General features: G+C 43.2%; 2 protein-coding genes across 2 annotated transcripts; both read left to right on the forward strand.

Annotated features, from left to right (window-relative positions):
- Nucleotides 1-139: 139 nt before the first annotated feature.
- LOC310853625 (4-galactosyl-N-acetylglucosaminide 3-alpha-L-fucosyltransferase 9-like) lies at nucleotides 140-2,531 on the forward strand (the record flags this gene model as incomplete). The annotated part of the gene is made up of 3 exons (XM_083758016.1): nucleotides 140-167; nucleotides 1,140-1,377; nucleotides 2,234-2,531. 3 exons carry the CDS (start codon nucleotides 140-142, stop codon nucleotides 2,529-2,531), a joined length of 564 nt encoding a protein of 187 aa, XP_083614142.1.
- A 2,268-nt stretch (nucleotides 2,532-4,799) lies between these two features.
- tcp11l2 (t-complex 11, testis-specific-like 2) lies at nucleotides 4,800-16,269 on the forward strand. The gene is made up of 11 exons (XM_083758149.1): nucleotides 4,800-4,930; nucleotides 8,187-8,213; nucleotides 9,127-9,310; nucleotides 10,322-10,454; nucleotides 10,646-10,766; nucleotides 11,660-11,880; nucleotides 12,417-12,553; nucleotides 12,868-13,055; nucleotides 13,513-13,694; nucleotides 14,874-15,046; nucleotides 15,962-16,269. The coding sequence occupies exons 3-11, from the start codon at nucleotides 9,139-9,141 to the stop codon at nucleotides 16,225-16,227; spliced, it is 1,593 nt and encodes a 530-aa protein (XP_083614275.1). The 5' UTR covers nucleotides 4,800-4,930; nucleotides 8,187-8,213; nucleotides 9,127-9,138; the 3' UTR covers nucleotides 16,228-16,269.
- The last annotated feature ends 35 nt before the right edge of the window (nucleotides 16,270-16,304 follow it).

The following is a 16,304-nucleotide window of genomic DNA, read 5'->3' on the forward strand; positions in this document are numbered from 1 at the left end:
GAGAATACTTCGAGGCCCTGGTCTGCCAATTCCACAAACATCTGCTGTCTCTCATTCCTGTAATTCTAACCTCCTGCCTCCTGCATAATTATGTGCAAATTCTAAACAGGTGGTACACAATTACACTTACACATGGCCCATGGGAGATGATCAAGGCCACGTCACAGGTGTGGTTATTTAAATTACACCACCACACAGTTCTTATGTGTTAGAAGTGTTTGATCTGTTTTCAACAACTTTAGTACCCAGGTAAGCTGCTTTTTAATTTAATCAATTGATTCATTAATTACCATTGCTGTATTGAGATGTAGTCTTATAGTGGACAGACAGGATGTATGTTTATAAGGATGTTGGTAATTGTTTTCCCTGCAGCACAATTCTCATTGGTTGGTGAATATTGCAGGGGATTCTTGACAAATGAATTGGGATTAATATAAAAAGTAATATTTTATGCTGTCTATATAGTAATGTATTTTAATAAAATTATTATACCTATGCAAATGCACAGTACATGCATTACTTATACATTAATGGGTCTATAACATCAGTAAATCACCATTTCCTAAACAAATGGGCCCCAAGTTGTACAGAGCAGGCTATTTTGTAGCCGCAATTTGCAACTCTAGATTTTTTTACAATGGGTTAAATCTAGAGTTGCAACAAGCTCCACCCACTTCCTATTCATCTTTTTTGGTTTGTGATCTGCTTGTCTTAAATGACGTTAAACTCACCAACATTGCAGCTGCAGTCCAAGCTTGAATTATCCTCTTTCAATCTGCCAAGCTTGTTTTCATAAAAATCCCCCGTAGACATGTTATGAGCTACTTTCTGTCCAAAATATTCCAAGAGTGACATTTCCGAGCCGCCATTTTGTATTTTTGCAACGTGCCGTAAAACAAGACGTGAGGGGGAGCGCTTGTTTAATAGAAGGCTGTGTGTGATGGGGCGTCGCACTGTGTCTGTCTCTTCTTTGGGTGTCTTACCTGTGCAGGTAAGATTCTATTAAACAAGCGCTCCCCCTCACGTCTTGTTTTACGGCACGAAGATAGAGGATGATGTAATAATATTGATCTGGCTCTGGCCATGGGGCCTAAAAATTGATCTCAGTTGCAGTGAATCCAGTGAATTCTATATCAAAGGATGTCACCTGACCGATGACAGGGGTCTTTACAACAAATCACATGCTGTCCTGTTCCACCACCAGGACATCAACTGGGAACTGCGCAACATGCCGCAACAACCCCGTCCCTGGTTTCAGAAGTGGGTGTGGTTTAACATGGAGTCGCCAGGAAATTCACATCAAATCCCTGAACTCAATGACTTGTTCAATTTGACAAATAGTTATCGCCTAGATTCAAATATCCCAGTGCGTTATGGGTACCTAGCTCCAGTCACGCATGAGGATAAAAGTTTCAAGATGCCCGTGAAGGACAAACTGGTCTGCTGGGTTGTGAGTAACTGTAACTCACGTACTTACCTAGCCCTCCAAGCAGAACCCAATGGTACTGAAGTTTCTGACATTTTGTTCGACCCAGTCCATGGGGTCCTGTTGCACCACTACCATGCCACCTGGTACACAGCCATTCTTAAACATAAACAACATGTTTAGCGCCTGGCCGCGCTCTGTGACGATATTTTTTCGTGTGAGCGTTTCTGAATATGTTTAGTATAAGTACCCATACATGCCGCTGCGAATATCTCCTGTGGCGCGGAAGCCGTTAAGTATTTTTAATATATGTTTGCCCGAATTGGAAGCTTGGATTCTTCTCTTCCTTCCTTGTTTATTGACACCTCATTGTACCGCCTATCTGGCTAGCTAGTGGCGCTATAGCTATGACAGAGCAGATCAGAGGCAGGGACTTAGCCGCACAAGCCAACCGCACACCGGGAGGCGGTACAATAAACGGTAAACAAACAAGAAGAAATAAAGCGACCAAATCGGTCAAACAAAGATTAAAAATACTTAACGGCTTCCGCGCCACAGGAGATATTCGCAGCGGGATGTATAGGTACTTAAAGTTCCCGAATTCAGAATAACTCAAGCAAAAAAAGACCGTCACACGCCGCACGGCGCAGATTCAATCTTAGAGAGAATTTCTACTTCCGCGTTCTGGAATTCCCATACGAAAATATAGTTCTGACCAGGGACCCAACATAAAACTCATCAAAATTTCAGAAAAGCTTTATGTAGGGTCCCGAAAGGGGCTAGTACTTACCCTGGAACTCTAAAAAGAGTTCAGTTCTACAATGATCTGAAAAAGCACATCAAGATAGAGGGTTACGGGAGAGGCTTTGGTCGTAAATTGAAAGATGACGAGTATTCTAAGGTAATATATAGCTGCAAATTCTACCTGTCCTTTGAAAACTCTATTCACAAAGACTACATCACAGAGAAATTATACAATCCTATGAAAATGGGGACAGTCCCCGTAGTCCTGGGCCCTTCAAGAAGAGATTATGAGGAACAAGTCCCAGGAGACTCTTTCATCCATGTAGATGACTTTGCTACTCCAAAGGAGCTGCATGGCTAAGAGACTGATGTACCTGCACAATAACCACACTGAATACTTTAACTACTTTAACTGGAAAAAGAGGTATAAGGTGAATCATCAAAGCATTAAGCCAGCCAATTATGCATTCTGCCGATTATGTATGCATCTACAACTGAACAAAGGCTATCAATCTTTTCATGATCTCAATAAGTGGTACTGGGGCTAGGCCGGTTAAAGGTTGCAACGATGACAGCAGACTACCCAACTGATCTACTGTAAGTGTACTGTACATCTACAAAGTGTAACATTCAATTCAATTCAATTTTATTATAGTGTCAAATCACAACAAGTTGTCTCAAGACACTTTACAACCAACAAAGATCCACCCAGAGCAAGCAATATTGCGACAATGGTAACGAAAAACTCCCCTTTAGGAGGGGAGAAACGTCAGGCAGAACCCGACTCTAGGGTGGGCGGCCATCTGCCTCGACCGTGTCGGGGGGGGGGGGGGGGAGAGAGAGATAGACAGAGAGAAATAGACAGGTGGGCTCCGTGGAGGGGTCTGGTCCACATCTGGTCGAGCTCTGTGAGGCCGGGTCCAGGTCACACTTCTGGTGGGCTCCATGAAGAGGCCTGATCCACGGTCACACTCGGCAGTCAGTTGGGGGTTAATATTAGAGGTCCACAGAACTGCGACGGGGAGGACGAAAAGAGACTCCGGGGAGAGATTCCCCGGATGTTGGATTAGTGGCAGGCCTTACTGGAGCCTATATACTATATAGTGTATATTACAAGTACTGCTGGGAGACAGACCCACACAACAATGTACGACTATGGTATCCAGCTAGACTTGGAGACAACTCTAGCTATAGGCTTTGTCGTAGAGAAAGGTTTTCAACCTAGTCTTGAATGTGCAGAGCGTGTCAGCCCCACGGACCGAAGCCGGGAGAAGGTTCCACAGCTGAGGTGCCTGGGACCTCCTATTGTAACTTTTGATATTTTTGGGACAGTAAGCATTTTTGCATACTGTAGACGCACTGGTGTTCTATTTGATTTGTAGGGATCAATGAGATCTTTGAGATATTGTGGTGCCTGACCATTGAGAGCTTTGTAGGTAAGGAGAATAATTTTGAACTCTATTCTGTGTTTGACAGGGAGCCAGTGTAGGGAGGCCAGTGAAGGAGTGATATGGTCTCTTCTTCTGGTACCTGTCAGCACACGCGCCGCAGCATTTTGAACTAGCTGTAGGCTTTTCAGAGACTTACCTGGGCAGCCTGATAATAGCGAGTTGCAGTAGTCCAGGCCTTGAGGTAACAAATGCGTTTTTTCTGCGACATTTTTGGACAGGATGTGCCTAACCTTTGCAATATTTCGCAGGTGAAAAAAGGCAGTCTTTGAGATTTGTTTGATGTGCGATTTGAAAGACATATCTTGATCAAAGGTAACTCCCAGATTCTTTACAGTGGCCTTGGAGGCCAAGGTAATGCCATCTAGGACAACATCTGAACTTAAAGCAATAAACGAATCAATCAATGGTGTGTAACATTTATTTTTGTGGTCTTTCCAATCATTTAATTAAAAACAAAATACTTTTGGTCATTGTATTGTCTACTCTGGCTTTTGTGAACATCCCGGACAGTTTCCAAGTTACTTGATTCAGTATTTGGATACCGTATTTGATATTCATTTTATCTGCCCCGCCATGTTTGATTAATCTAAAACACCCATCCTTTTTTCTGGTAAATTATACTGCCTGATTTTCATGTCCAACAGTCCAATGTGTTTAACGTAATCACACACATTCCAATAAACCACCTGTTGGTCTGAATTTGGGTCCAGTTCCTCCTCATTCGAGTTGGATAAAGACATGGAACAAATGGCCCTGTGGCCATTGTTTAGATAGACATTGATGGACTGTTGAAACAGGTTGGTTTTAAAAGTAGTTCTCAAAGTGTCACCCAAACAAAGTGCCACCCACACACAGTCACACACACGCGCACACACACACTGAGGTCACATCCGTAAACAAAGACGTCCCACGTGAAGTACAACGGATCATACCATGTGAAACAAACGGAACGAGGGACATGAACCTACTTCGATACGCATTCAATTAACAAACTCATTTCTTATCCTCGCTTTGTTTTTGTTTTTTTCATATTTTATTTATTTATCCTTTGTAACTATAGCCGCGTGATAGTTCGTGTCTGATTTGATTCAGCAGGCCAGACCCCTGTGGTTGTTAATGGTTCATTCCTGCAAGCGCGCACGCACGCACACACACACACACACACACACACACACTGCCAGCTGGAGAAACAAGGACCTTTAAAAACAGGAACAACATTGAAGACAAAACCACCGAAATACAAGCGACTCTTCACTTCAAAATTTAGTTATTTTCGGCGACAGTCTCCTGCGACGGAGACTCGAATGAGGTAAGAGGGGAATAAAGTGTTTTATTTTATTTTGTTTCTTTTTTTACTCTCTCTCTCTCTCTCTCTCTCCAAGCTCACAACAACGCATGGCGTCCGATCTGCTACTTTTCGACGAATAATACACCGAGCTAGCCTAAGATTTAGACTCTCGTAGATGTCTTTTTCGATTCTGACGTGATGTCAGAATCGATAAATACGAGAGTCTAAATCTTAGGCTATAAACACCGAACTATATTGATCGTTGCTTAATTCGTGCTCTGTTGTGCAGGCTCCTATAATCTAAAATGTCAACATTTAAACAGAAAGGAAAGGTGGGTGCTAAAGTCTCTGATTAATAACATCCTCAAACTACACACAGTGCAAAAATGTGCGTGCTTCGTTATTTCTTTATCCATTTGTTGGGATCCGTACGTGTTCTACTTCTCTCTCTTGTTTTGGTTCTCTCGGCTCACGTGTACTCATCAGTGACGCTGTGTGTGTGTGCTATTTTGTGTCCATCCATGTGCACTGCATGGCTGCAATGTAACCAAAGATTGTCCTTCTAGGGATGAGTGACAGCGGCTTGGACCAATGAGAGGAGTTACTTGTAGACCGTGTCACTGTGAGGCAGCCCCAGCTGCCTTTGTTTACTTTATGGGGACTGCAGCTGCTTGATTGGCTGTGCCCACACTGCCCAGAGGGTTGTTTATTTCTGGAACAAATTGTATTTCCTATACTAGACCTTTTTTCACAGCTGTCATTTTGACACGAAATCGTAGGGTAAACACTAGCCCTGTAAACATGACTCTCGTATTCATACGAGAGTCATGACGCAACTTCACCCTGGTCTTTGCAGACGCTACATTTACAAATAATAAAAATATATAAACATTCGCATTTCAAATATAAAGTACTCACAAAGTGTCCCACGGGTGTTAGTTAGTAGCAGCGCCAGCGATTAGAATTTCTGCATCCCGCGTTGTTTAATAAAAAGCATTTTTATCCGAGGTGTTATTTTGCCATTGGCTTTCAACTACGCGCCCCTATCGGTCGGGAGGAGGGTGGCACTCGGTGTGTTCGATATAGGTACGCTGACCGCCCTGCCAATACAGACTAATAGGCGAGTGCGCTCCCGGTGTGCAACTGTGGATTTCCCAAACGAACCCCGTTTGAAAAAAGTAGCCGGAGAGCTCGGACAAAAATGCTTTTTATTAAACAACGCGGGACGCAGCAATTCTAATCGCTCGCGCTGCTACTAACTAACACCCGTGGGACACTTTGTGAGTACTTTATATTTGAAATCTGAATGTTTATATATACGGAAATCTTGTAAATGCAGCGACTGCAAAAAACAGGGCAAAGTTACTGCATGACTGTCATGATAATTATCATGGCAGTCATGTTCCAGGGCTAGGTAAACACATGATGTTCCTGAATTAGTAGAATTGTACTGTCTGTGTTGATTGTGGCACTACTGTCAGTATGTTGCTAAATAGTAAATACACTATGCAAATACGGTATTATTGTTATTGTATAATGTATTATGTCTCTTTATATAGTACAACAGCAACCAGGTTACCTTAACACATCCCCCCCTACACACACATGCAGAGCATTTAACTGAGTCGCCACTAATCCTTAATCTTGGCTAGTAACATCACTTGAGATAATCTCTGAAAAGTGTCCCCCTCTCTGTGTCGGCCTGTCATAGTAGTGCATGGTGTCATTAATAGTTGTGTGGGTGACAGCAGAGTGCACAGAGTACCTATCTTTAAACTAAGATGGGAGTGACTGTGGGGTGGAGTACATTTTTGGCTGCAGATAAGTGACAACAGAGGCTGTGAACACCCAACTCCCAGTGCTGTGCAGGTCAGATAAGAGAAATGCAGTATTGCAAGTATTCATTCAAGGCGAAGGGATTTCTTTTGTTAGCCAGTGCTTGGGAAGCTCCGTAGCATTTTCAGTGGCACAAATCTATGGTTATATAGAGACATACTACTGTACACTGTATAAGAAGTGTTCTTCTATAGACAAAACACATTGTAACTCAGAGTGCACTCTCATAGTTAAATGTACACTGAGGTTTTAACTGTGTAGATTGACACACAGCAGTATAAATCGACATATGACAGTGGTGGTTCTAGTCACGAATGGTGATGAGACGCAGTACAGAGAGGAGTTGGAGATACTGGCCATATGGTGCAACAATCCTTAAATGTGGATAAAACCGAGGACATGGTCATTAGAGGCCCTAGTGTGCACACCCCACTTACCATCCATGACTTCCATGAAGTTCCTGGGGGTGATACTTCCTGAACTCCCCTTCCTCTATTACAACATCATTTTACAGAGGAACCATTGAGAGCATCCTGACGTACTGCATCACTGTCTGGTATGGAACTATGCCGTCCACAAGTGTCTACAGAGGATAGTGAGAACAGTAGAGAAGATCACAGGTGTCCCCCTCCCCCTATATTTGACATACCGGTATACACATACCCACGGTATGTTCGCCTGTATGCCTATAGTGTATATTGTGGAACCTTTTCTGGACCAGGGCCCACTTGAACATCTTAAACTGCATTTGTGGACCACACTGGTCAGATGGGTGGGTGGTCAAAACTCAAAACGTGCTTATTTTAACAATCAATTCATCGATTGCGTATTATACTTTAGGTTCTTACTTATTGGTATCACTTTTAGTGTTTTGCCCCTGTCCCAACTGTTGAGATCCAGTGATGTAACTGGATCTCTAGAGACGGTTGATGGTCAATAAAGCAACTGTTGTTGTCCCTGTTACCCTGGAGACTCATCTGATGCCAGTTGCACCAGAACACAGTGTCCTGCCTGTGTTCTATAAAACGGCTGTTTTCTTCATTTTTTTATGGGAATTACTCATTTTGCACAATGTTGTTGTTTAGTTGTCAAAACACAAGTAGTACTTTACTGTGTGTGTGTGTGTGTGTGTGTGTGTGTGTGTGTGTGTGTGTGTGTGTGACTGTGACTGTGACTGTGACTGTGACTGTGACACTGAGTATTGGGTAACATTGTCTCCGTTTCCACGGATACTGGCCCACCTGCTCGTACATCAACACACATGCTACATTTAACACATTGGTGTGTGTTTTGATCTAAGGTTCACTATTATCCATAAACCTTGTTTACAAATTATAAGCTTGTATTTTATTAAGTGGGTGAAGGGTGGTTGTGTCACCTAGCAACAAAATTGATTTACTGACCAAGTCAGTCTCTCTCTCTCTCTCTCTCTCTCTCTCAGGACAGACACAGGCAAACTCTCATACAGGTGAGGCTAATCTTATGTCTACTCTTTGAATGATGCATGTACAATTTTCACTTTTGTTCAGATGTTTACTGAAATAGCACCAGGTTGATGCCTCTATTTGTTAAAGCTGCAACCCTTCTCATCTGAATTCTGAATTTGTTATTTGGAACGTGTGTGTGTGTGTGTGTGTGTGTGTGTGTGTGTGTGTGTGTGTGTGTGTGTGTGTGTGTGTGTGTGTGTGTGTGTGTGTGTGTGTGTGTGTGTGTGTGTGTGTGTGTGTGTGTGTGTGTGTGTGTGTGTGTGTGTGTGCGCACATGTGTGTGCGTGCGGCCTGCGCACATGTGCGCGTGAAGCATGCAGGAAGGTATTACGAGCAGGTGCTGGAACCACAACAAGAATTGGTTCCCAGGTCACGTGACCCATAGGGCAGGAGCCTATCTCCTGTTTCTGTAGTGTAAGGCAGCTTGATGTACACCACCTGTACATGATGCTAGTATGGCGCAGGGACCAATCCAACTGGTGATGCTTAGTGCCAAGCAGGGAGGCATTGGGTACCATTTTTATAGTAGTTGGTGTAATTCGGCCCGGGGAATTGAGCAACGACCTCCCAGTCTCAGGGTAGACACTCTTAACACAAGGTCACTGAGCTGGAACTCCCTTAAGCACTTTTTATTTTGGCATCCAACGAGTGAGTAATGTTTCGAACCAAAGGCCAAAGCTCTTCTTCAGACTGAGGTATTGGCATACCTCAGATAAGTAATATGCTGACCTGGCTTAAATAGATGCTGACATTGGACTAAAACAGCCATAATGTATAATGTTCAGTTCATGTTTCGGGGCCTCTGGAGAAGGTCGTTTCAAACTTTTCAGGCCTGTTTCCCACTTGAAAGTTGTTGTTAAATGGAAGGCGTGACACCCTGCTTGTCGTCTGCAGCTTTAGCCAAACATGCCTCTAAATGATGAGCGGCCCACGTCCACGTCCAGTGGCGAGGACCAAGGCAGTGACGTGGACTCCGCATCGGAACACTTGGACAGCAGGGCGTCCACCAGCGACCTGGAAAGCTCCCGCCATAGCTTCACCAGCGATGGCTGCTCCAGCAAACACAGCACACCCTCTTGTGAGTAAACGCTTTCTTATAGTCTCGCATAGCCAATAATGTCTGGGGAAATCTAAATTCAATGTAAGGGCTAGAACAGCCTAAGGATCACCTTAAAGTATTTTCATTCAGTTCTGCAGTGCAGTTATTTTTTTTCTTCTTCAAATCTCTTAATTGTTTCCACACAGTTTTAGCCCCTAATACACTTACATTGAATTTAGATGTTACCAGACAGTGTTGGTAGTAGGCACTAGGCAGAGGTCTCCACTATGTGAGACTATGTCCACTCTTTGCCCACATGGGCCAGGTCTCCATGATCTTTGCTTCACTGTTCTATAGCGGCTTCCAGATGTGAAATACATCTTGGATCTGTCTGTGGGGATGAGGTAAGGGATGTGAATGTTTTCCTCCAGTGGCCCCCTCCCATACAGTGCATATCGAAAATAGTCTGTTAGATTATGCAAACACGGTCTTAACTATAAAACTAGGATAAGTGTTGATAAAATATGAATAAATACTATTCCTCGCCTCAAATGTTTTAGTGTACTGTTCCAGGTGTGCATTCTCAATTATCAGAACTACTTCCATAGCAATGCTATGTTATTCATAGCAGCAATCTGCTATCAAGAAACAGAAGGAATGCAGTGATTGGCTAATATGAATTAAGCAACCAAGCCTTGCAATTAGGACAGCTATTTGTGATCACTGCTGCAGGGACGTTGACGTGAAAGTATAGAACCTTCGTGTTTACTTGATGTCTGGATTGGTTTGGGCTAGGCAATGGGCATATACAAAATGATTAAACCAATTATTCGAAGAGTTTACTGCTATCCTGAAGGTATGTTTATTGAGCTAATCAACTAGCATGCCCCAGCCTGTGTGATTTCTGGTCTAGAGGGGCGGGTGAAGGACCGTTTTTGAAACGAGGGTTTTTGTCATTGAAGCCTAATATAGTAAATCAAATGCAATATCTCCCAACACCACAGCAGTCCATTATTGATCATCACTTCCTGAATCCTTGTTTACCCACAGCCAGCCCACCCAAACCTATAACCCTGGATGAAGTCATGGCTTCAGCCAAGGAGCTGTCTAATCTCAGCTTGGCCCATGAGATCATCGTCAACCGTAGCTTTCACCTCGAGACAAACCAACTACCTCAGAATAGGTACAGTATGCAGAACAGACACACACCAAAACACCATAACTCCTTTGTCATGTTCAGAACCCCCAGATTATTATTTTAGGATTCGCTGTACCAGTGTAACAGCTGCACACCTGTACCATTTGGAGCACAATACATCAACCCCTATTTTATGTGGAAAAAATGGGTGAACCTACGATGAACTTCTATTTCAGTTTAGAGAAACTAGTTAAAGACGCAGTCCACAAGGCCTTCTGGGATATCCTGGAGGCTGAGTTGAACGATGACCCACCGCAGTACGAGTATGCCATCAAACAGCTGGAGGACATCAGAGAGGTCAGCTCATCACACGCGCTGTGATCATTTCAAGAAAATGCAAGGGCCTCATAATATGTATGTAAGTGTGCATTGGAGATGTGTGGAGGGCTCTGAGGTCATCCGAAATCCACTCGAATAGATTGTTTCTCGAGATATAGACCTGCCCACGCCCGCATTGACATAACATTATTAATCAGTAGTAGTACTTCTGCTGCAGTATGCCAATGCTTTCCCGGGAACAGCTCTTGAGAGTGTACAAATGCTACATGGTCAGTATTTATTCGCTCAAGAATCAACGACACACTGCAAGGAGCCTCTGCTGTTGTACACATAGTGTGTAGACCTGAGGCCAAATCTAAAAATGCCTTCTAAATCCTGACCTTAGTTTTCTGAAAAACTTCACAAATATTTATACAAAAAGTACAAAAGTTGTTCCTGGATTGAAAGGTAAAAACCCCAAAAGGGGTTCCCGTCTTAAATCATGACAGCGGGGAAAATTAACTGTTGGACTTGGAATTTCACGGAATGGGAAGAAGATACTTTCCTCATTAATGATGTATTGTTTCATCTACCTACAACCTATCCGCCTGCTCCACGGGTAACCATGAGGTCTGCGGGTATACTGTAACTGCAATCCTCGCATCTCTATGTGCATACAGTACACTGTAGTTGGGCCCTAATTCCAATTAGGTTGGCTAAAATAGCAGATCTACATGCTCAATGTGTTGCATTACGATGGCGCCTTGTGAGCTTGTAGATCAGCTACTTCCGGTGAAGAGACCTGGTGTAGACTGGAGGGAAATACTAGCAGACCTAGTATATAGCAGAGCTGTGGGGGACTCCAGTCGCTGAATGACTGTTGGTTAAAGCAACATCAAGAAATTAATTTATATTTTTTCCTGATTTTATAGACCCTACTGTCATTCCTTAATCCGGGAGCCAATCGGATGCGCACCCAGATCATGGAGGTTCTGGATATGGACCTGATTCACCAGCAGGCTGACAATGACGCCTTGGACATTCAAGGTCTTGCTTCATACATTGTCATTACCATGGGCAAGATGTGTGCACCAGCCAGAGATGATGAAGTCAGGAAACTCCGGGAGATCACTGACATTGTGACACAGTTCAAGTAAGACACATGGGCCATTGATGCCCAAATGACTCAGCATTGTGCCCATTTAATTTCTGCCTATAGGTTGGCAGGTTAAAGGACGATGAAACCCCCAGTTTTGCTTCCTCGTTTTGGTTCTTGGATGATTGTCTTTTGCAAAACAATCAAAAACGTATACCAGATTGCAGTTTTTATTTTATTATGTAAACCTTATATAAAGGTGTGCATGATTGGGTTGTTTTTGGCTAAATCCAAAATGTTCATTTTTCAGGAAATTAAATATTATATATACTTTTTATTTTATTTTATTTTCAAGAAATGAAGAAAACCATTTTTAACAGAAAACACAAAAGTAATAGCACAACCTGTCTACAAGCTCACATTGTGTCACAATGCAGCATGTTATGAGATTGTAGTTCAGCTATTTCCAGCAAAGAGGCTTGGTGTAGACTAGAGAGAAATACTAGTATAGAGCCCTGGGGGACCCCTTTCAACTAAGTATAATATATTGGGTAACGGGTTCAAGTGGTTAAAACAGCTTTTCTTCATTCTAGGGAGATCTTCCGTGTGCTGGACCTGATGAAGTTAGACATGGTCAACTTCACCTTGGAGAACATGAGACCTGAGCTACAGAAGCAGGCTGTGGAATATGAGAGAGCCAAGTTCCAGATCGTCTTAGACAAGATACCTGGTGAGTCCACACGAACGTTATACATGCAGTTACACTGGTAACATTTTCACCTACCTTTTATTTTACTATTTTGAAATACATTTTTGAATAGTTCAAATAGCCAATCTACAAGCTGACAATGTGTCGATGTAGATCGGCTAGGTGAACAATGTTTAAATGTTTTTCCAAGACAGTAAAAAAAATAAAGGTAAAGAAGTTTAGAGGGCTACTAGTGTATAAAGGGATTTTGCGTGCATTTGGGCCACATATGGCTAGTTCAATAGATTGACAGCAAAGTACCCTTTACCGGTTGTGTTGGCGATAAACTCTCTCAGGTGCCTTGGATCACACAACCTCCTGGATCAGATCAGCTGTGGAGGAACTGGTGGAGACCATGAACAAAGCCACAAACCAGACCAACAGCCAGGGGAAAGGTCAGAAGGCCCTGCCCGGTCCCTTCCTGGTCATTGACACTGCCTTCCTCCATGTCCTGACCTGGGATCACAGCAGACCGCTGCCCGAGGTCTGTACAGGAACATCTTTACACTCTAGGTTTAGTGTATATACAACAAAAAACATAATGTAATGTTCACATGTGAATGTAGAACCGGGTAATTACAACTATGACCTTTTTTATTTTCCAAATACCAATTTCCAAATATCTGTGGTCTGCAGGGATATCTTTGCTCTGACGTTTCATGGGCGTTGAGCTTGAAGGGGGCTGGGGTTCACTTGGGCAGAGGAGTTTGTATATTCTGCTCTGAATTCTGATTCTGTAGTGTAAATATTGGTAAACACTATTTACAGAATCAAAATTCGGAGCAGAATATTCACCTGATTTCAAGCTATACTTGTAGCCTACAAACTCACACAACGCAAGTGACCGTGAGCTTGTGGATTGGCAATTTCACCAAATGCTCAGGAGCGGAATGGGGACGCTTGGATTGAAGTGGTTAATCTCTCTGTTTGAACGTCTCCAGACATTGATGACCGACGAGATGCGTCTGCGGGAGATTCAGTGGCAGCTTCAGCAGCTTCAGGCTGTGGACCAGGTGCTGCTTATCGTCTACAGTGCCATCGGGGGGCCAATCCAAGGTCTGTCCTCCCTGGCCGACCGCCTCAAGAGGATGACCGGCGTGCTCCTGGACGGGATGAACAGACCGTTAGTCTAACAGTTCTATCCACTTTATTACACAAATTAGTTTTACACATGAAACAGATAAGTTACCCCCCCCCCCCCCCCCCCCCACACACACACACACAAGAATACAGGTTTACGTAGGTCGCATTCACACCAGCATGCTATACTACGATTAAAACGAATCCTGCTGCGTATTGTCGGGAAGTGCGCTTCGTTTGGCAGGTATGAAGGCTCATTTGAATCCTGATGCGCATCAAAGAACCGCATTCTACTTCGCCAAAAAAAGAAACGGGGGTTTCATTTCGCTTCCAATCGATTCACTGCAGGTGTGAATGCTATCCACAGCAAATAAAGGAAATGAAGCAAACAATTTGGCAACAATGAGGAGTAAACACAGTTGGAGACAGAGAAGGCATATTTTACACAGCGCAAAGATGTAGATAGACGTGGATAGACGTGGTCAAATAAGGAGACCGAAGCCCTCATCGAAATATGGTCAGATGAGCACATTAATCAATTGTTAAGGAAACACATAAAACACTGCAGTGTACAGAATAGTCTGTCTGTCTGTCTGTGTAAACATGGAGGGCTGTCACTGTGTGTGGGGATCCGAGTGGAGACTCGTCTTGTTTAAATTCAATATAAATACTTAAATAAGTATAATAAACACGTGTTTAGTTCAGCATTATCTATACACTGTATAGCTAACATGGCATACTAATTTTATATGATTATCGGATGGGAGTACAGATTGTAAAACTCATTTTGCGCTCCCGTTTCCGCTGTGCCTCGGCCATGTGCCCAAAAGAACAGTGGCATGCACACACGCACACAACGTCCAGTCCCCAACGACACACTTCATCCACGTAACCCTCACTTTACATCCTAAGTCCTAACTATTACTCAAACACCATATATTTCACTGTATAGTTTATGAATTGAACACATTGATAACATTCCCTAATGTGGTTTCCTACTGCGGTTTGACACAGCCAGTGTGAAGGCAAACAAAGCAAATTAAATAATGCAAGAATGATGCAACTTCTCCGCCCATTCGTCTAACCGAAGTAGAGGTGTGAATGCCTTACTGTACCTACATGCAAGCTAAACACGAAAGCTCACATGCAACAACCTGGACACCGGTAATTCAGTGAAGAAATTCAATCCGGACCTCTCCTCTCCTCTCTCCACTGTCTGTAGGGACTTTAACCTGGAGGAGGCACTAGAGGGCGCCAGTACCCAGATCTGCTGTGAGCTAAACAAGTCTCTGACGGAGAGGAAGTATCCCTCACTGACCCTAGGCCTGCAGGCCTCCCTAAGTGGTCAGATCTGCAGCCTCACCCAAAAGGACAACCCTATCCGTACTCTCGTTGGTAAGACCCTAACCTGCCTCGGGGCTTTGCAACTGCACAGAATCAACTGAAATGTATTAGGCACTCTGGGTCCCTATGGGCCTTATGCCTAATCTTAATAGGCATTTTAAATAGTGTAAATTGTGAGCTTGTAGATTGGCTATTTCACACCATTTAAAAATAAAATTGAGACCATATTATATCAGATCTACAAGCTCACAGCGTGTTGCGACGTGACACGCTGTGAGCTTGTAGGTCATCTATTTTCACTATTTGTATGAAGTATAGACTACTGTATAATTTTAAGTGGTTAAAGCTATGTGCAGTGCAGTTATGTCTCAATCTCAGCTGCATTAAACGTCATCCAGGGAATGGGAATGGAAATGTCGACGTGAATAAAGATGTCGGTTAATATTTGTATCTGTCATATAGAGTGTTATAGTTTGTATTCCTAATATCCAGAAAGTGATACCCAAGTGAGTCATGGGGTTCCCTTGCCAAATTTGCAATGTCTTTTTTTAATTCATGCAGAATCAATATAACGACAAGAGATAAAAAATAAACTAATACTGCATGTAATGAAGTAAATATAGATAAAACATATACGATAAAATGGAAATAAAGTTAATGAACAGATAAATCAGCAGGCACGATACAACTTTAAGTAAGATATTGTTGGTAGCAGTGGGAAATGAAATCAAATTCACTTGTCTATATACATTGTGCAAGTAAAATGTCGAACAGCTGTAAATAAGGTATGTTTTTTTTAACTGAATGAAATATGTGAACATCACAAGACTATGGCTAAAGTCAAGAGCTTAATTTATCCAAAACCCAGTGCAAAATGTCATTGGACCACACTGTACTATACTAGAATCCGAAAACCTTGTCTCTAGAACACTGTCTGACCCGATGTTTTTCCACTTCCCTCTCCAGAGGAGCGCGTACAGCAGTACTTCATGGGGCTCATCGCTGCGCCCAACCCCAAAGCTAAACTTGAACAGGTTCCCGCCGGGCTGACCGCCATCCAGCCCGAACTGGCATCTCTAGGGGCCAAGTTCATCGGCCTGGTCAACTACAACAAGCGTGTCTACGGACCGTTCTACTCTGGCATTCTCAGGAAAGTCATGTTCAGTGACACGTCACCGACGCCAAGCGCTGCTCAGGAGGACCCCACTCCAAGTCATGTCGTCTCCAATTAAAACCCAACGTCTGGTCTGTATGTTTTGATGGCTGAAAATGGGAAGGCTCTTAGCAGTTTGACTGCCAAGCTATAGCT

This window comes from Protomyctophum parallelum, assembly GCF_964188405.1.
Source record: "Protomyctophum parallelum genome assembly, chromosome: 22".
Taxonomy (NCBI): domain Eukaryota; kingdom Metazoa; phylum Chordata; class Actinopteri; order Myctophiformes; family Myctophidae; genus Protomyctophum; species Protomyctophum parallelum.